The 20,706-nt window shown below is 35.2% G+C and overlaps 2 protein-coding genes across 2 annotated transcripts; one reads left to right on the forward strand and one right to left on the reverse strand.

Moving 5' to 3' along the window:
- Positions 1-7,207: 7,207 nt before the first annotated feature.
- LOC143228818 (uncharacterized) lies at positions 7,208-10,313 on the forward strand. Its single transcript, XM_076460188.1, has 2 exons — positions 7,208-7,364; positions 8,901-10,313. The coding sequence occupies exon 2, from the start codon at positions 9,129-9,131 to the stop codon at positions 10,077-10,079; it is 951 nt and encodes a 316-aa protein (XP_076316303.1). The 5' UTR covers positions 7,208-7,364; positions 8,901-9,128; the 3' UTR covers positions 10,080-10,313.
- A 3,770-nt stretch (positions 10,314-14,083) lies between these two features.
- Positions 14,084-19,952, reverse strand: Dbp73D (putative ATP-dependent RNA helicase Dbp73D). The gene is made up of 2 exons (XM_076460189.1): positions 19,791-19,952; positions 14,084-16,660 (listed from the first exon to the last, which is right to left on the reverse strand). Exons 1-2 carry the CDS (start codon positions 19,814-19,816, stop codon positions 14,482-14,484), a joined length of 2,205 nt encoding a protein of 734 aa, XP_076316304.1. The 5' UTR covers positions 19,817-19,952; the 3' UTR covers positions 14,084-14,481.
- Positions 19,953-20,706: the final 754 nt, after the last annotated feature.

Consider the following 20,706-nt stretch of genomic DNA (forward strand, 5'->3'; position numbering starts at 1 on the left):
GGAAGCAGCTAGTCATCACCACCCACAGCCAACTCTTGGGCCACTCTTTTACCAATGAATAGTGGGATTGACCGTCATATTATAACGCCATCACGGCTGAAAGGGCAAGCACGTTTGGTGTGACAGGGATTTGAACCTGCGACCCTCGGATTAAATGTAACATCCCAAACGTTTTATAAACCTTTCGGGATGTTATATTTAAAAGGTAAAATTAATTTGTTAATAAGAAACTCAGCTGATTGTAAGACACGGCTCGGCATGGCCAAGTGGGTTGAGGCATTCTACAAGATCCTTTGTAGAATCTGCGGGTCGCGGGTTCGAATCCCCGTCGCACCAAACATGTTCGCCTTTTCAACCGTGGAGGCGTTATAATGTTACGGTCAATCCCACTGTTCGTTGGTAAAAGAGTAGCCCAAGAGTTGGCGGTGGGTGGTGATGACTAGCTGCCTTCCCTCTAGTCTTACACTGCTAAATTAGGGACATCTAGCGCAGATAGCTCTCGAGTAGCTTTGCGCGAAATTCAAAAAACAAACAAACAAACTCTGTAAGACACCTGAAATTTAGTTATGATCTAACCTTCCTGAGAAATTGAAGAGAAAAATCGAAGAAAGCGACAAGTGTATTCTGTACTTATTAAGAATTTTTATTCTTAGTATTAGTAAAGGTCGCTTTTAGATATGTCTTAATATTATATACGAACTCTGTCTTCAACTTGCGTGGATACAGAAATTCCCGCTGGTATTAGGTTGTCCAGAAATAAATGTTGTTTTTGAAATGCGATATTTGGAAAAGTTTTAACCAGTGTTGTAAAACATGATTTAATCAAAGTAAAAACCATTTGCTTCAACACACTTTTGCCAACGTGTAACGATGCTATTTATGTCCCTGCTGTAAAAATCAGAGTTTTGTACGGTCAATGAACTCCCTGAAAGCTTCTTCTGCAGCTGTCTGGTTTTGAAAGCGTTTATTGTTCAAAAAAGTTCTCAAAATTCTTGAGAAAATGAAAATCTGTATGGGAAAGGTCTGGGGAGATAAGGTGGATGAAGCAGAACCTCGATTTCCAATTCGTTCAATTTTTGAAGCGTCATCCTTGACAGGTCTTATGACGCCGATTTTGTTGATCTTCAGTCAGCTCATGTGGAACCCACTTATCCAACTTTTTTGTCTTTTCAATCGCACTCAGGTGGTTAGTAATGCTTGATTTGCTTGTGCCTAGCTTTTCTGCAAGCTCACGTACTGTTGTGCGATGATCTCTCTCAACTGCTTCCCTTAATGTGTTTTCACCTAAGGATGGCTTCCTTCCACGACCTTCACGGTCTTGAAGACTTTCATTTCCATGTCGAAACCTTTGAAACCAACGCTGAACTGTACTTTCAGTAACAGATCTATGGTAGAATGTCTGGTTGATGTCCCGTTTAGTTTCGGTAGCTTTTCATCCAAGTTTGAAGTCGTAGAGGGAAGTCAGATGAAAGTCCTTCTTGTCCACGCTGCCTTAGGGATTGTGAAACGTATTGTGACTAGAGTTGAAACAGCAGACAATTAAGACACCTTGTAAGCGACAAACGTTATATTAAACCAACCAACGATAAGCTTCTAAATGTCATCCTGAGAATTCCGACATTTGTTTCTGGACAACCCAATAATTGTCTTCCCTCTTGTGTTTGCTGATCTTTTCGTTCCAGAGTTTCGCGTAAAGTTACTAAGGGGGTTTCGTTATCTGTGCATAGCTGCTCCTAACCTTGAACTTACAGAACAGAGAATAATGAAGGCTGCTGGTCAAAGGTATCAATCACCAGCTCTAGAGTTAGCCTTGCTTGACCGAATAGTGGGATATGACCGTCACATGTTTAGCGTACCAAAGTGCAGAGCAAGCAATGAATCATCAGACCCACTGTTCCGGTACGCTAATCATTGGCCTAGACCTGGTTCGTTACTAATCTTGCCACTACGATAGTTAGCGTTCCTAATAATACCGTCTAGTTTAAAGATAAATAGTGGTAAATATTTCCAATTTTGTCTTTTACTTCCATTGCAGGGTATTTACAACCAGAGCGACACCTTGAGTGAAGCAACAAAATTAGAAACTTGTAAGGGGAAAGAAAAAAACACCAAATCTAAAAAGCAATTATTAATTATCGAAAATAAACGGATGTCATTACCACAAGCACATCATATTTTATTCCCACACTTTCCACAGGTAGATTATATTATATTCTAACACTTTCCACAGGTAGATTCTATTATATTCTAACACTTATCACAGGTAGATTATATTATATTCTAACACTTATCACAGGTAGATTATATTATATTCTAACACTTATCACATGTACATCTTGTTTTATTCACACACTTACCACAGATTCATCATATTTTTGCTAAAACTTACCATAGGTATATCCTTTTTTATTTTAACACTTACCATCGATACACCATATTTAATTTTAACACTTACCACAGATACATCATATTTTATTCTAAAACTTACCACAGGTACATCGAGTTTTATTCACACACTTACCACAGATACATCATATTTTATTCTAAAACTTACCACAGGTACATCGAGTTTTATTCACACACTTACCACAGATACATCATATTTTATTCTAAAACTTACCACAGGTACATCGAGTTTTATTCACACACTTACCACAGATACATCATATTTTATTCTAAAACTTACCACAGGTACATCGAGTTTTATTCACACACTTACCACAGATACATCATATTTTATTCTAAAACTTACCACAGGTACATCGTGTTTTATTCACACACTTACCACAGGTACATCATATTTTATTCACACACTTACCACAGGTACATCGTGTTTTGTTCACACACTTACCACAGGTACATCATATTTTATTCTCACACTTACCACAGGTACATCATATTTTATTCTCACACTTACCACAGGTACATCATATTTTATTCTAACACTTACCACGTCTAACACTATTCTAACGCTTATCAAACTCGATGTTAGGATTTACTACGTTTGCTCTTATGCGTAAAGCTTTTACGTGTCTGTTATCCATACACGCAGTAACAAATGAAAAAAACAAACAGAGAGGCAGAACAGGCACACTTCGTGACTTCTCCATTTCAATATTTACTCACTTAAATCATTCATAAAGAAGCACGAATTTCTAGTTAGAAACTCACGAAATATTTTTTGAGAAAATCAAAATATTTCTTATATGGCAGAAAACAGACATTAAGAGTTTAGCTTTCAGTAGCGCCATAGATGCAAACATAAAAATTACGTGAAGCATAATTGGTGTTTCTGAGTCAGGATAAATGAGAAGGAAAAAACTTGATATTTTATGTATGATACGTATTTGGAGTTTTATGCATGTTACATGTACGTAGCTTGAATGATGTATGGGTCGTAGTTTGTGTGTGAAACGTAGGCTGATGTTTTATGGCCGATTCGTAGTTTGATGGTTTTAAGTTTTGTACATAGACTAACGCTTTATAATGTTCATGCGTCACCACCATAGTATTATGTCGTTCAGGGACTAGATACTCAGTCCATAGTGGCTCAGTGGTATGTCTGTGGACTTACAACGCTAAAAACCGGGTTTCGATACCCGTGGTGGGCAGAGCACAGATAGCCCATTGTGTAGCTTTGTGCTTAATTCAAAACAACAACAACACTCGATAAAAAGTCATGGTTGAATGTTAAAACCATAGGGTTATTTTCACCCTTGTTAGGCTAAAGGAATGAAGGTTTTCTAAGTGCTTGTTCCGTCTAATGCCTATTATAAAAATTCTAACTGGTAGCCAATGAATTTAGTTGAAGAATGAATGTAAATCGTGGTTATATCAAACTTTTGAGACAGTTAAGCGCAAAGCTACATGATGGGCTATATGTGCTCTGCCCACCACGGGCATTGAAACCCGGTTTTTAGCGCTGTATGTTCGCAGACGTACCGCCGTGACACTGGTGGTTAAAGTCTGCTACCTAAGAAAAAAAATCACATGAGGTTAACGTAATCAAATGTGCTTTAATAATGGCAGAAAAAATATTGTTTATATAAATGTATTGTGTTTATGTACACGCTAATTTGTAAATATAAATAATTAAGAGTTTACTATACAACATTTTTAGAGAAAAGAAAACACGGTAAATTATAAAGTTAAATTAACAAAACGCCCCCCCCGGTTGAAAGGGTGAACATGTTTGATGTGACGAGGATTCGAACCCGCGACTCTCAGATTGGGAGTCGAACGCCTTAACCACCTGGCCCAGCATGGCCAGGTTGTTTAACGCGTTCGACTCGTAATCCGAGGGTAGCAGGTTTGAATCCCTGTCACACCAAACATGCTCGCCCTTTCAGCCATGGGGACGTAATAAGTGACGGTCAATCCCACTATTCGTTGGTAAAAGAGTAGGCCAAGAGTTGGCGGTGGGTGGTGATGACTAGCTGCCTTCCCTCTAGTCTTACACTACCAAATTAGGGACGGTTAGCGCAGATAGCCCTCGAGTAGCTTTTCGCGAAATAAAAACAAAAACAAAACCTAAACCATCTAGCCATAAAAACGGAATGCAAGGTATGATCACAGAATTTTAATGTTTATTGTTGTTTTTCACAATGATAATTGCTTAAAAAAAAAGTGTAATGACGTGTATTTTAGAAAACAAGTCTTAAGTGTTATAACATAATAAAAATTTTACCCTTTCCGCTTGCTTATGTACTTAATTCCACAACTTAAAATATATTTCACTTTTTTATTTAAAGTAAATTAAAATCAAAACTATTTTTCATTATTGATTTTGGCTTATTTTTTTCTTTTTCCCAGCAGTTCCATTTCAGGTTTTCGAAACTAGGAGCGATATCAGGGTTAGTTTGATTTGGTTTATGTGCAAAGCTATACGAGAACTATCTTCGCTAGCAGTCCCTAAGTTCGCAGTGTAAGGCCAAGGAGAAGGGAGCAAGTCATCACCCCCTACCTCCAACGTTTGGGCTACTTAGGAATAGTGGGATTGACCGTCACTTTATAACGCCTCCAGGGCTGAAAGGGCGAGCATGTTTGGTGCAAGAAGGATTCGAACACGCGAACCTCAGATTACGAGTCGAGCGCCTTAACCATCTGGCTATGCAAAGTCACATTCGGCTATCTACTGTATAGACCTAGAGGAATCAAACTTCGGATTTTACCATATCAAATCCTTAGAGATGCAGCTATCCCACTTAGGGACATTTGCTGTGTCCACCGAGTGGAATCGAACCTCTGATTCTAACGTTGTAAATCCGAAGACTGGTTGTCGTCCCAGCTTGGGAATAAATATGGAAACATGACAACTGGTGATTTAAGATAAATGAAACTTTCACAAAAACGCTACTTTTGCGTTACAATTTTTATGAGGTCTTATTTTTTTATTACACTGTATTAACGTAGAATAATTCATGAATCTCATTCACTGCCTTTTCCACATAATTCATCTTATTACTATTGTTAAAACCCTTCTAACACGCATTTTTAACAACTTCATGACAAATTAACCGAGTTTCAGTTAAAAAAAACGATAATAAATGTCTTCAAGTTTCTTAACACAGATAGATATGACAAAAAAAAATTAATAAAAACTATTTTCAGCAGCAATAAGTTATTGCGATGGGCTGACCTCGCTCTAGGATGCGTTTTTAGTACGGTGTTTGACAGTGAAATTTTATTATAAATATATTTTGCATACTGTTAAAAAAAACGTCTACATATGAAACTCATCCATTTAAGTAATATTGAACTACAGAATTATAATGTAGAACAAGTTTATCTTAATTATTTAATAAAACCTATTTATATATATGCATGTTTTCGTTTCTTATGCGTTGCTTCAATCAAAACTCGGTCCGGCATGGCCAAGCGTGTTAAGGCGTGCGACTCGTAATCCGGGGGTCGCGGGTTCGAATCCCGGTCGCACTAAACATGCTCACCCTCCCAGTCGTGTGGGCGTTATAATATGACGGTCAATTATTCGTCGGTGTAAGACTAGAGGGAAGGCAGTTAGTCATTACCACCCACCCCCAACACTTGGCCTACTCTTTTACCAACGAATAGTTGGATTGATCGTACATTATAACGCCCCCACGGCTGAAAGGGCGAACATGTTTGGTGTGGCAGGGATTCGAACCCGCGACCCTCGGATTACGAGTCGAGTGCCTTAACTACGTAGCCATGCCGGGCCTAACCTGTTGGTAAGTTTTTGTGTATCGATACAATACGAATAATGGTTAATATGAAATATTCATATTAGTTACATGGTTGACAGTTATGTATTATACAGCAACCACATTAATTTGTATTTGTGTTTACAAAACAGTATTTGTTGTGTTGAATTGTTAAATAATATTTTAAAGGATTTGTATGTATTGTCAGATTTATTTTTATTCATTTACTTTGTTTGTTTGTTTGTTTGTTTTTGAATTTCGCACAAAGCTACTCGAAGGCTATCTGTGCTAGCCGTCCCTAATTTAGCAGTGTAAGACTAGAGGGAAGGCAGCTAGTCATCACCACCCACCGCCAACTCTTGGGCTACTCTTTTACCAACGAATAGTGGGATTGACCGTCACATTATACGCCCCCACGGCTGGGAGGGCGAGCATGTTTAGCGCGACGCGGGCGCGAACCCGCGACCCTCGGATTACGAGTCGCACGCCTTACGCGCTTGGCCATGCCAGGCTATTCATTTACTATAGCTACCTTCTCTCCCACACGTAGGTTTAATGCAGTCCGACGTACCTGCCCGCCGTTTGATGAATTTTAAGATACATATCGAATTATGACTTAAATGAAGCAATCAGATAACAAAAGTGTACACTTCTCGAGTTAGTAATAAACAAAATATGTTATTTGCTTAATCAAGTGAAGTAATACTATCAGTCTTAACATATGAATTATGTTTACCTAAGATCAGTATTTAAATATTATTGTTTAACAGTACAATGATATTAAACATGCTTATATTTTCAAACATTACTAAACACCAAAGTATCGTTTTACGAACGCTTTACGCTTTCGTATGACGTTTTATTTTTCGTCGCGAAAGGGCGTTAATTTGATCGAATAGTAGTATCTATTTTATGTTAAGTCTATACATGTTAAAATAAATAATATCAAAAGTTTTATTTGTGACCCACATGGTTGCTGTATTTTTTTCTGATTAATAAAAATTAGGTTTTTTTATTGTGATAAAATGTAATTTTTATATATTATAATTCATCAGTTTAACCAAATATTTCGTTAACAGTAAATACACGCATATATCGGGTTTTCTGTTCAGCTGATTGTTGTGTAACTTTTAGATAAGATCGTACACCATAACAAAGTGAAAAACTTTTGGGGTAGTATGGGTAAGTTTGAAAATTAAAGTAACTTAATAATATATTGTAGTAATTACTACATATTTTTAAGAATATTGTATTATAGGTGATTAGTTAGCACTCTTAATTTATAAGAATGTTGTTCTTGTTATTAAAGCTTTTATGTTCATATCAAGTTTGTTATATTAAAGCCTACATGGCCTCAGTAAAAACCGGTTTTTTCCATGTTCCCTCCAAATCTCACGCGCATATTATTTTACTTTACTTTGTTAGGAGCGGTTTTATATGTATATAATTATTATTATCCACATTTCCAGGCACTTATTAAATATTAACTGTTTCATTTTTCAGATGCCAGTCTAGTTTGTATTACTTTAATTAAGTTTCCAAGATGTACAAAAACTTTTTTTATTATTATTTATAGCTAAAGATAACAATCCGAAATTTATTATATTTGAGATTAAAAAACAAAATTCTAGCTAAAATTGCGCGTAAAAAGAACAACATAAAGGTTTTCGTAAATTGAATATGAAAAATTCATTCATTATATTTTACAGATGGCAAACGTATTTTGCATAAAACTATAACCCATGTTATTTTAAATAATATCGGTAAATTTGTTTCAGTTTCTAATTATAAAAGTAAAAGGTACAGTAAACTTTGATCACTCTGGTGTTAGCAGTTCTTTATAGTTCTGTAAGAGAGACATAGTTTATAATATATTGTCGTAACTATCGTTACAAGTTCAAGTTGCTTATTAGCACAAGTACAACGGTATAGTACACATATTACTTTTACTAACAGATAATAGAGGGAGTGATCATCAAATAATTTTAGTCGTTTGTTCTAAAATTAAAACTACACGATGGGCTAACTGTACTCTGCCCACCACGGGTATCGAAACCCAGTGTGTGTCCGCAGAAACATATTGAAGTGCCACTTAGGTATTTGATATTAAGTAAATGTTGGATATTAAAACCTATAAGTTCTATTTCATTAGGCCCGCCATGGCCAGGTGGTTAAGTCACTCGACTCGTAATCCGAGGATTGCAGATTCGAGTCCCCGTTATTCCAAACATGCTTGCGGTCAAACCCACTGTTCGTTGGTAAGAGTAGCTCACGAGCTAGCGGTGGGCGGTAATGATTAATTGCCTTCCTTCTTGTCTTACACAACAAAATTAAGGACGGCTAGCGCAGATAGCCCTCGTGTAGCTTTGCGCGAAATTAAAAACAAACAAACAATCTTTTCGATTACATCATCTGCTGTATATTATTTTGCTTCGTTTGTGTAAGCTATTTATGATACCATAGTTTCGTCTCAACAGATTTACAAAAATAAGGTATGATTAAATAATTCATAGTGATATTAATTAAAGACATAAAAACATTGAAAGATAAATAATTACACTTGGTGTTGTAGTAACCTATTTAAACGTTATAATTTACAATATTGCACAGACTTAAAAATGAGGCTTATTTCTATCTGCCGCTTTGTATGACAATGTAAAAAACAAACCAGGACATGATAAGTCAGGTGCATATAACAATTTTATTTTTTTATTACAGGTGGCGTCAGTCGTTCTTGAGAAAAAAAAAAACAACAGTTTACGTTCTGTATAAAACCACATCTTTCGTTTAGTCTTAGAAACTTTGCCAAAGTTTTATGTTGAACATTGTTCTTTCTTCAGAAAACTATTACTTATATAGATGTCTTGGTTTCTGTTTATATTGCATTTTAGAAGCTAGTATATTCAGACACATTGACTTGAATTGTGAAAATTCTGAACTGTTCTGATGTTTATTTATAGACGTTTTAATGCGTGTCGTTATTTCTATGTCCTCGTATTTATTTTAACGTGTTCCTTATTTATTTCATTATGGTCTCCATTGTCTGTTCAATTGGCAATCGTTCGCAATTTTTTAGCTGGTGAAATAGTGGATTTCGCTGGTGCCGATAATGAAACTGGATTTAGCACCTTTATTATCCCAAATGTGGTTCATTTCGTGAGGCTGGAAAATCATCAGATGAACTTTGTCGACGTGGTCACTCTAAAAGCTGCCTTTCTTCACCAAAGTCCAGAAAAAATTGTGATACACTGTGATTGTCATACTCTTCGAGGTAAATACTGGGAAATGGTTAAAGACTTACCAGGTTTAGAGGTAAAATTCATTGACAAACCTACTCACGTTTTTGGCCAAAAATTGAGTTCTGTTCGCCACGCCTCGGATATCGCTCGCCTAAAAATTTTGATGTCAGAGGGAGGAATATTTCTTGAAAACGATGTTTATATCGTAAAACCTTTGGATTCGTTCCTAAAATTTGAAATGGTAATTGGATGGCCACCGGATAAACACCTGGGAACCCAAATGATACTGGCTCATAAGAATGCTCGATTCTTAAAGTTGTGGTATCAATCTTACAAATATTATAAACCCGACAGATTGTACTACAATGCAGGGGAACTCCCGACAGAAATGATACTTGAGAGGCAACCAAACTTGGTTCATCGAGTACCGTATGAATTTGGTCTTCGTAACTTATCTTATTTTTTATACGGCGTTCACCGTACTGATTGGAAAAATTTTCACGTAATTCACCTCTCGAGCAATAAAGCTCATCTTGTTTCCAATGTCCATTTGGAAGAGTTTGACGAAGAAAACATTAAAATATACAACAGGACTTTTGGAGACATGGCCAGGCTTGTTCTTTTTGGGAAAACCAAAATGGTTGTGAATTCAAATTAGTAACACATTTTATAAATGTATTATTTGAAGTAAAATCATTGATTATAACCATGGATTCGAGTCAAACTACTCTATTTTAACATTGTTGTACTTTGAAGTGAATGGAACTTTAGATAGATTTATTTTTCTTAACAGTAGGAATAACAAAAATAAATGAAAAATATTTTTATAATTATTAAAATATTCCAGAATAGATGTTTATAAAATAAAATATTTTGTTGTTGATACATGAAACCTTGTGTATTATATTCTTGTAATTTTTGTATTAGCAAGAGAGAAGTTTCTCTGTAACCACGGATCGTATAGCGGAAGAAAGCTAGTTCACTCTTTGTTTTGGAATTTCGCGCGAAGCTACACGAGGGCTATCTGCGCTAGCCGTCCCTAATTTAGCAGTGTAAGACTAGAGGGAAGGCAGCTAGTCATCACCACCCACTGCCAACTCTTGAGTTACTCTTTTACCAACGAATAGTGGGATTGATCGTAACATATAACTCCTTCACGGCTGATCCTTCCCGGCTGAAAGGGCGAGCATGTTTAGTGCGACTCGAACCCGCGACCCTCGGGCTACGAGTAGAACGCCTTAACCCACCTGGCCAGGCCGGACCCCTCTCGTTTTTAATACAATTATGTTCCTAACCCACGGGCATGGTATTTATTTTTTTGCAATGACCCTGGCGTTCTTTCAATTGTTACTCAAGTGCGTACATCGTTTTGCCAATCCTTTCATTTTATGAACCAGGCAGCTCGATATTTTAATTCGAAGAAAGGTTTGAAACCTAGAGACTACATGTAGGATGTGACTTTGAGGTTCTGCAGGCAATGTATCTTTTTCTCTAGGAGAGTGGTAGAAGAAACTTGAATGGTGGAGCGTGAGTGTAAGTTCTATTAGTTTTCTTTTTGTACCAGTTTCGTAATTTCCATGACTATTGTTTGTTGTCATACATATAAAACGTAATTTTCCCCCTTATTTAATACGTTGAAGGCTCGGCATGTCCAGGTGTGTTAAGGCGTTCGACTCGTAATCTGAGGGTTACGGGCTCGAATCCCGTCGCACCAAATATACTTGCCCTTTCAGCCGTGGAGACGTTATAACGTGACGATCAATCCCACTATTCGTTGGTAAAAGAGTAGCCCAAGAGTTGGCGGTGGGTGGTGATGACTAGTTGCCTTTCTTCTAGTCTTACACTGCAAAATTAGGGAGGGCTGGCGCAGATAGCCCTCGTGTACCTTTGTGCGAAATTAAAAAAAAAACACAAAACTAATACGTTGTACCTACGAAATAGACAAGAAGCAAAGTTTGATAAAAATTAACCTTTGTTTAGGTTAACTTCTAATATTTCTATAAATGTCTGTGTCACTGGAAGTTTCCTTTCGACTTCGATAAACCAAATTAACTTAATTGTATTTAAGTTTTTTAGACTACAGCTTTTACACTAAATCTGCGATGGGCCCCAACTGACAGGTTTTTCACTTTGTTAGTTAAAAAAATAAACGAGTGTTTGCGAATCAAACACTCGACAACAAAACCACAAAACAATGCCATCTAGTAATAAATATTTTAAACAATACTTTTAAAATTACACTATTGTTAAAGTTTTTATTAAAAGAATACAATATTCAAAGAACTTGTAGATAAAATGTTATTATTTGTGACTTTGATAGATTAAGTTTACTATACGAAATTTCAACTTTCGAAAGTTAAACACATACGACACTCACAATTATTTACAATTTTTCTGGATATTTACGTAATTATTAGCACTTACAAAAAACAGTTGAAAAATTTGCTTTTTATTGCAATATAGAAATGGACTTTCAAGTTATACAAAACATTTTAATTTTGTGAACTTAAAACCGTATTATTTATATAAACTAAGCTTGGTACGTCGTAAACAGGAAAGTAACGTCAGTTATCATTTTTTGTTATATCATGCAAAAAATTTACCAACTTTAAGTAAGACACTGTATCACCAGTTCTTGTTTTTACAAATTTCAATTACCATGGTAGCAATTGTATTATTTGTTACTAACGAATAATTCGTTATATGAAAATATATTGTAATCTCGTCATTAATAATATTTGCGATAAGTCGGACTTTCGGTCATTCATTATTTAAATGCAATGAAAATTTGTATATTAAAAAACATCTGTAGCATTTCATAAAACTACAAATACTTAAAAAGGTCTAAGAAAAACAAGATGTTTGACATCAAAATGTATTTATTAACACACTTTAGTGATTTTTTTGTTTGATTGGCTTAAACAGTTGAATATTGAGCTACCTGTGCTGTGCCTACTGCAGGAATCAAATCTTGAATTTCAACTATTATACACCAGACGACTATCACGAAACAACTGAGATAGGGGGCAGTTTTGTGGGAAAACAATGTGTTTGTTTGTTTTTTGGAATTTCGCACAAAGCTACTCGAGGGCGATTTGTGCTAGCCGTCCCTAATTTAGCAGTGTAAGACTAGAGGGAAGGCAGCTAGTCATCACCACCCACCGCCAACTCTTGGGCTACTCTTTTACCAACGAATAGTGGGATTGACCGTCACATTATAACGCCCCCACGGCCAAAAGGCCGAGCATAGTTGGTGTAATGGGGATTCGAACTCGCGACCCTCAGATTACGAGTTGACCAGAGACTGTGTTTTAATTAACAACTGATTAAATAGTGCTTAATATAAAATTTTATTCACCAAAAGTTCGTTTGCTTCTTGTTTAATGTATTTGGTTTCGTTTTGAGCAGCTACTCGAGAGCTTTCTGTCCCTAATTAAGCAGTGATAAACAAGAGGGAAGGCAGCCAGTGGAATTGATAGTCACATCATAATGTCCCCAATACCGAAAGGGCGAGCATATTCAGTGACAAGGATTAGAACTCGTAACTCACATGCTACGACTTGAGTACCCTAATCACCAGGCCACGTCACGTGTAACGTATGACAATGTGTTATTACAATATACTTTCTACAGGTGAATTTAAGTTATATCATGATGTAAAAAGTACATTTTTGGAAAAAAATTCTTCCCAATTTAATGTTGTATCATTGTGTCACAAGGTATATCAATTTTTCTGAAAGTTGTTTTATATGTCTGTGTTTTCTTATAGCAAAGCTATATAGGGCTATCTGTTGCGTTCACCAAGGAGAATCGAACTTACCGCTGTCTCAGAGGACATTCTTTTTGCATCTTATTAAGTACAAATAATTAAGTGTCGGCTTTAGAAGTAACGTAACAACATTCCTCAAAATGAATTTGTTGAATATAAATTTTTCATTGAATTTGAAGTACGTATATTAATGCAGAGACAAAAGTAATGAAACTAGTTCACACAGACGAAACAACTCTAGCTCCACCTGTCAGTGGGACAGAGAACTGCAAAAAGGTATGTAATACATAAAAAAATGACGTTAAGTAAACAAAGCTGGCTTATTAGAAAACTCTACAGTCTTGAACTTTCTATCATATGTGCAGTTTGATGTTTATGAATATAAGGTCTTGTTTTCAATGGCGATTTAAAAAAAAATCTTTAGAGGGACAGGTCCCCCTAAAACACTTTTAAGTGAATTGAAAGTGACACCCTGTCTCAAACTTATCAGTGTCGGTATGTAGTTTTTAACTACATAACACATTTGCAAAACATAAGACTAATATGTTTTTACACTCCACTGATAAAATTTTCTGAAATAACAGACTGCTTCCCTTTCCAATCAAAAAGTGTCATTTCGCACCAACAAAAAAGGGTTTATCTTTATTACTTTTCTAAGCAAGAGGTTTTTTTTTCTTGATAAATTACAGTTGTAGTGACTTTGGTTTTAATATTTACTTTTATTTCCTAACAAAAGGGCTGAAGTTATGTGACTGTGTTCAATTAGAGCTTACAGACACACCTACACATTACATAAATGCATACCACACGTCTTTGAAAGACCATTCATACAAATTGTAAATACTTACCATGCTTGAGCCACTAGCTTGCAGAAAAAAAACATTACATTAGTCAGTTGAAAGCTTTATTCTACCTCCCTTAATACTGTTCTTCAGTTAGTTCAATTACTTTAAAATAATCTATTCCTTTTTTAACTTAGCATTTTTTTTAAATAGATGGCACTACAATAATTGTTTTGTCTGCTTGTTTTTATAGGACACACTCTACACACAAGTATTTTAAATTTTTTTTCCCACTGCCTTCACCTATATTCACATAAGTTCTTACATCTTGTTTTTTCAACCTGATGGTATTGTTTCTTGAACCATAAAATATACAGTCACTGATTACATAAATGTTCTTTACATGATGAAAATGCTGACCCTCATCCCCACATTTTTCAATAGAGGTTAGAGCTTAAACTGGAACTATTCTGCAAATTACGGTTAAGAAACTACAATAGTTTATAACACTAATGTTTAATCTGCTGTCCATTCATCTTAAAGTTCGAAACTCTCTTTAGTTTCAGTTTCTTTTTCTGACATGGATTTCTTAATGCCTGCTTTTCCTGAGTTTCTTGAGTAATTAGTTTTGAAGTTGCACTGAGGGCAGCTTTGTAGTTCTCTTTGTACGGTTCCAGATCAGTCTGGCTCACTTTTAGTTCCGATACTTTCTCTTTTCCAGCAGACGTCAGCATCTTTTGAAATTTTCTCACTCCTTTTCTCTGCAACAGTGTTATTGCTATACCTTCTCTGCCAGCTCTTGCAGTGCGTCCCACCCTGTGGATGTACGTCTTAACAAACGTGGGAGGGTCATAAGAAATAACATAGTCTACATTCGCAACATCAATCCCCCGGGCCATGGCATCAGAGCAAACCAAAATATCTATCTTACCACTTGAAAACTGTCTTAAACATTTTTTTCTTTTGACTAAATGTAGACTGGAAGAAAATTCTTGGACTGTTACACCACCTAGACTTTTCAGCAACGTACAAAGGCGATGAGTGCTTTCCACTGAACCAGTAAAACAGAGAACATTTTTGAAACCTTTGTCTTTTAAGAAATACCAAACAACAAGAGGTTTCATTGATAACTCACAAATGGTATAATGTTCCTTAAGTTCTTCTGGTGTGGTATATTTACCAATAAATTTTCCTGTTTTCTCAGACTGGTTTGTAGAGACATCCAGTCCAAGTGTTCTTGTGATTGATGTGAAGAGTTTTGGCTGAAATAGAGTTAGCTGTTGAAGTTTTTCAGGATCTTGAGACAATGTTGCCGAGTAAAGAAGCTTTTGCAGTGGTTCCAAAATATGAGAAAATGTGCAGGCTGTAAGAGGAAAAGATGACAAAGATCTCTTGCTGTTCTTGATTGTGCAGGGACAGTTCCTACTTGTCGTGGAATCCTTAAAAACAGCTTTCTCGACAGCAGCAAGCCAGCCATGAGTAATTTCTTCCATCATACGATCGGCTTCATCAATAATCAGATAGCGAAGACTCTCCAGGGAGAAACCAGGAGTTCTCTGGACATGATCAACAATTCTTCCTGGTGTTGCCACCACAATATCTACTAAACTCATAACATTTCGTACGCCCTGCTTGACTAATGTATTTTGTTCCTCAGTAAATGTTTTCTGTCCCACAGCGAGTCCAACTCGTAGAGATGTTCCTTTGCAATAGGAGTAAAAGACATTGTACACTTGAACGGCAAGGTCACGAACAGGCAAGACTGCCAGAGCCCGCACACGACAAACAACTCGACTTTTCAAAGCTTGAATAATTGGAAGAACAAAAGCAAGGGTTTTTCCACTACCAGTAGGAGCAGATACACAAATATCCTGGGGCCGATAACAGTCCTGTTGGATCGAGTTTCTCAACAACCACGGTATCACCACTTTCTGCACTGGGAAGAAGTGATGTATGCCAGAAAGTTTTAGGTTTTGTTTCAGGAGAGAATCAAGACCAGAAAAGCTATCAACTGTTGTTTCGGTATCTTTTAGATCAACAGTAACAACAGTTGGATTAGCCAGCCAATCAGGTAAAACACGTTGAACTTTTTCTTTCCGTTTCCTCTCAACCTCACCTAGAACGGGGAATGCTTCTGAAGGATTACTCTCATCTTTGATATTAGTCACCTCATTATTTGATTCATCAAGTATGACTGTTGATTCGTCTTGCTGAGGTTCAAAACCTTTTTCATTTTTCTGTTTCTCGTTAGTAATTTTCCGTTTTTTGGGGGTGAAGTATTCGTGTTTATTAATAGGAGATCTTTGGTGTTCATCACAAGTAATTAGATTTTTGGAAGATATTCTTTCTGGTTTACTTTCTTCAATAAAACTTTCTGAAATACGTTTTTCTGACACCTCCTCACCTATACTATTATCCTGCCTCTTTCTTTTCCTTTTTACCTTATCTTTTGCATCATTTGATTTTAAAGCATCTTTTGGCATTTCAAGGAAACCTTTTTGCTCATCTTTTGGTTCGGTTTGTTTTACTTCTGATGAAATATCCAACTCTTGTTCTGTTGAGTTTTGACACGTACTTGAAGATTCTTCGTAATGTTTCTTACGTAATTTGGCTTCAGTCAGAAGTTGAATTAGCAACTGGTCTCTCTTTTCATTAAACTCAGTCGTTCGTTCAGTATCTTCCCCATATCTAAAACACACGACATACAGAAATTATTTTAATGTATTTAACGGCAAATAAAACGTTATTACACGTAAAAAAAACGTTTCATAGTCAGTTAATGTAACTACGTTATTTCACATGCATTCTTCAATACTTGCTATTCTAAAACCTTTCTGTACGTATGTTGAGAGTAACAAGTACACAGAAATACAAACACTATACTTATAATCTAATAAATAATTGGCTGCATGATACCAAATGTTACTTAAGTTATCTATTTGGTGTTCTCCAAAGATCTGTTGATTAATAAAAGTAAATGGAACGTATGTTTCAATTTAGAAACTAGATACGAAATATTTCCACTTGTTGAACTGGAAGCCACACGATTAGACAGTTGAGATAAAAAAATTGTACAATGAGAGTTGGGTTGCCATCAAGAAGAATAATGATGCATTAAATATTGGAAAATAATTTTCGATACACTGACTGGGTTGTAGCCAAATTATGTGAGAAAGATTACCAATGTGATTCATCCTGGTTTTCTTTACCAAACTGTCAGAAATCCAACCAGAAGGAATGCCATTTTAGATTTACTGCTAACCCTAATAAAGATACGATGGAGAGAGAGTAAAGGTTTTGATTTACTGCTAACCCTAATAAAGATACGATGGAGAGAGTTCAAGTAAAGGTTTAGATTTACTGCTAACCCTAATAAAGATACGATGGAGAGAGTTCAAGTAAAGGTTTAGATTTACTGCTAACCCTAATAAAGATACGATGGAGAGAGTTCAAGTAAAGGTTTAGATTTACTGCTAACCCTAATAAAGATACGATGGAGAGAGTTCAAGTAAAGGTTTAGATTTACTGCTAACCCTAATAAAGATACGATGGAGAGAGTTCAAGTAAAGGTTTAGATTTACTGCTAACCCTAATAAAGATACGATGGAGAGAGTTCAAGTAAAGGTTTAGATTTACTGCTAACCCTAATAAAGATAACGATGGAGAGAGTTCAAGTAAAGGTTTAGATTTACTGCTAACCCTAATAAAGATACGATGGAGAGAGTTCAAGTAAAGGTTTAGATTTACTGCTAACCCTAATAAAGATACGATGGAGAGAGTTCAAGTAAAGGTTTAGATTTACTGCTAACCCTAATAAAGATATGATGGAGAGAGTTCAAGTAAAGGAACAGTGGAAGAATGATAACTGCATAATTATGTTAAGGTTTGCCTGAAACATCAAACAAACACAATGAAAATTTGGTTTGTAGTTTTCAAAATTCCGAATGTAAACATTCAAAAATAAAAATTTGAATTCTCTACTGCACAACTGACGTGATGCATTGTGTTTCTCACAATAAACTACAATCCAAAATTAAAAGTGTTCATGTACTTTTCAGAGCTAATTGTAAACGGTTTCTCTGACATCTTGGACTTATTTAAACTAACACACACACACCACCACCACCATCAACATCTGGTTATCGATACTAAATGTTCAGTTATTACTAACTGTAGACAATGTGTACTAATGACTTGCTTATTATGACATAAAACAGTTACAAGGCATGCTCACTGTGTAAGCCAGCCAGAGATTCAGTACTATCTTATACTCAATCTCACCAATCAGAACATGGCACTGTTTAGTAACCATAATAACAAGAGAAAATAGCACAGTAATATTTTTGATAAAACTAAGCAGTCTTTAATGGTTAAAATGAACTTCAGACAAAATTATGTACTATCTCTGGGCTCTTAGAAATAAAAATAAACAAGTTTTTAAAGACCATAAGAATCCCATCACTGACCTCTTCTATGGGATTAAGTAACCTATAAATATTGTCATTTACAAAACTTTCTAATTTTAGAATCCCTGAATGTGACCCATACAGATTCAATCTCTTAACTATAATTTTTTTTTAATGTATTCAACCCTTACAGGATGCACTCATTCATTACATAAAAGTAAACCCACCCATCTTTAAGAAATCTTAAAATGCTGGAAATCAGGTTTTGACACCTGTGGTGGGTAAAACACATAATGCCCATTGTGTAGCTTTGTGCTGAACTTCAAATACCAACAACTTTAAGAAAATCTATCATTATGAAATAACTAACATAAAACATGACAACAATTCCCATCATCAACATTCCACATGTACAATCAAGTTTTAGTAACTCCTATTATACCAGTCGTCTATTTCAACTAAATCCCTTAACTCATGCATTGTCTCTCATTCTCACATAAAAATGATAGGCTTAGCTTATTCATTGGTTATACAGTCATCATTAAAGCCTGTGATTCAAAATAAAATAACAATGTGAAATACTTTATTGACTGTTATTTATAAATACTTGTTTTAAATAACTTCATATTTTAAATACTTATTACACCCATTCTGAGTTGTCACATTCAGTCAAATTATATTCTCTACTAGTACTAAAAATATTACAAGTTTCACAATATAATGCTTGCAAATATTTAATATACTGATGTTATAAACTTATTATTATTATGAAAGTCCCACTCTTGCACATTTTATGTACTATAAAATATCATAATTAGCTTAGCAATAATAACATTTCTATTGCTACTTAATGGTTTGATAATTTAACTACATGTCACATGCAACTACGAATACTTTGATAAATCAATTTCAAAGAAAACTTAACTGAAGCTTTAAATCCTTATTTAAGAATTACACCCGAGAAGCTTAGGTTAAAATAAAACCGAACAGTTGTTTTTAACCTTTTTGTTTATCGTTTAAATCGGCACCTTTTTATGGAGTGGTGCAATTTTCAAATTGCACATAAATAAGTCTTAAGTACGTTTGTTGTTATTATAGGAACTTCTGGTCAGCGGAAAATAAATAACCTATAACAGTACGTTATCCACACTACATCTACTTTATATAGTGCCGTCCAGACCTTTTACCTAATATCACAATTTATATTATCAGGTAATATTTTTATTCTCGTCAAAATATAATTAGGGTTGATGTTAATAACAATACCTGTACTTCCCATTTTTACACACATAAATGAAATAAAGTTAGTCATTGTAACATTTTTAGGTGTATAAATTTGCAAAAATAAACAATACACAAAACATAAATTTTGATTAAGAATCAAACCTTTAAATTTAAAGTGTGAAACTTACCTATTTATAACGAATAACTGATCCATGATAAAGTACTTGCAAAGAATGATACTGGAAAAACGAATGAATTTTCACACCTCGCCAAAAGTAATTCGTTTAGAAAATAGTATTAGCAACGATACCATCAGTAAACCTTCTATGTAGTGCACATGGCTACCGATTGACGAGCGCTACCTTGTGCTAGCTAATTAAATTAAATAAAAAATTAAAAAAATAGTATAAAATTAACAAATATATTTTATTGGTCAGTGATGACGAGAAACCCACTTGTTGAGAAATTTATATGCAAAAACGGCTCGTTTGGGCTGAGAAAACACTTTACATAGAAGAGCGAACAACGTTTCGACCTTCTATGTAAAGTGTTTTCTCAGCCCAAACGAGCCGTTTTTGCATATAAATATTTTATTGGATATTAAAATACTTCTCTAGAAAATTATATATTAAGTATTATAAAATATTGGAGACTCCATGACCTAAAAATCTTTCAAATAAACATTTTGAAGTATCGATGTAATTGTTTTAATAAAAAGCACTGATTTATTTTGAAACATTACAAAGCTTAATTTTTATATGCAAAAACGGCTCGTCTGGGTTGAGAAAATATTTTACATAGAAGAGCGAACAACGTTTCGACCTTCTTCGGTCATCGTCAGGTTCACATCCAGTCTTATTTGTTATTGTCACTTCGTATTACGTATCGACGTGAATTATCTGCTGTTATTATTTTACACCTGCTCAATAACAATTAAATACAAGCTACCTCATTTCAAGTTTCTTTGAAATATTTTTTTATTTTAGATTTGTATATGTTCTCGGAAAACTTAACTTTGGCACTGGAAATTATTTAGATGACTCTTTTATGGATGCTCTTTACCTAACTTACACAAAAGCCAGTGTGCGTCACATCACGCTTGAT

Source organism: Tachypleus tridentatus, chromosome 10, assembly GCF_004210375.1.
Source record: "Tachypleus tridentatus isolate NWPU-2018 chromosome 10, ASM421037v1, whole genome shotgun sequence".
In the NCBI taxonomy this organism is placed as follows: Eukaryota; Metazoa; Arthropoda; class Merostomata; order Xiphosura; family Limulidae; genus Tachypleus; species Tachypleus tridentatus.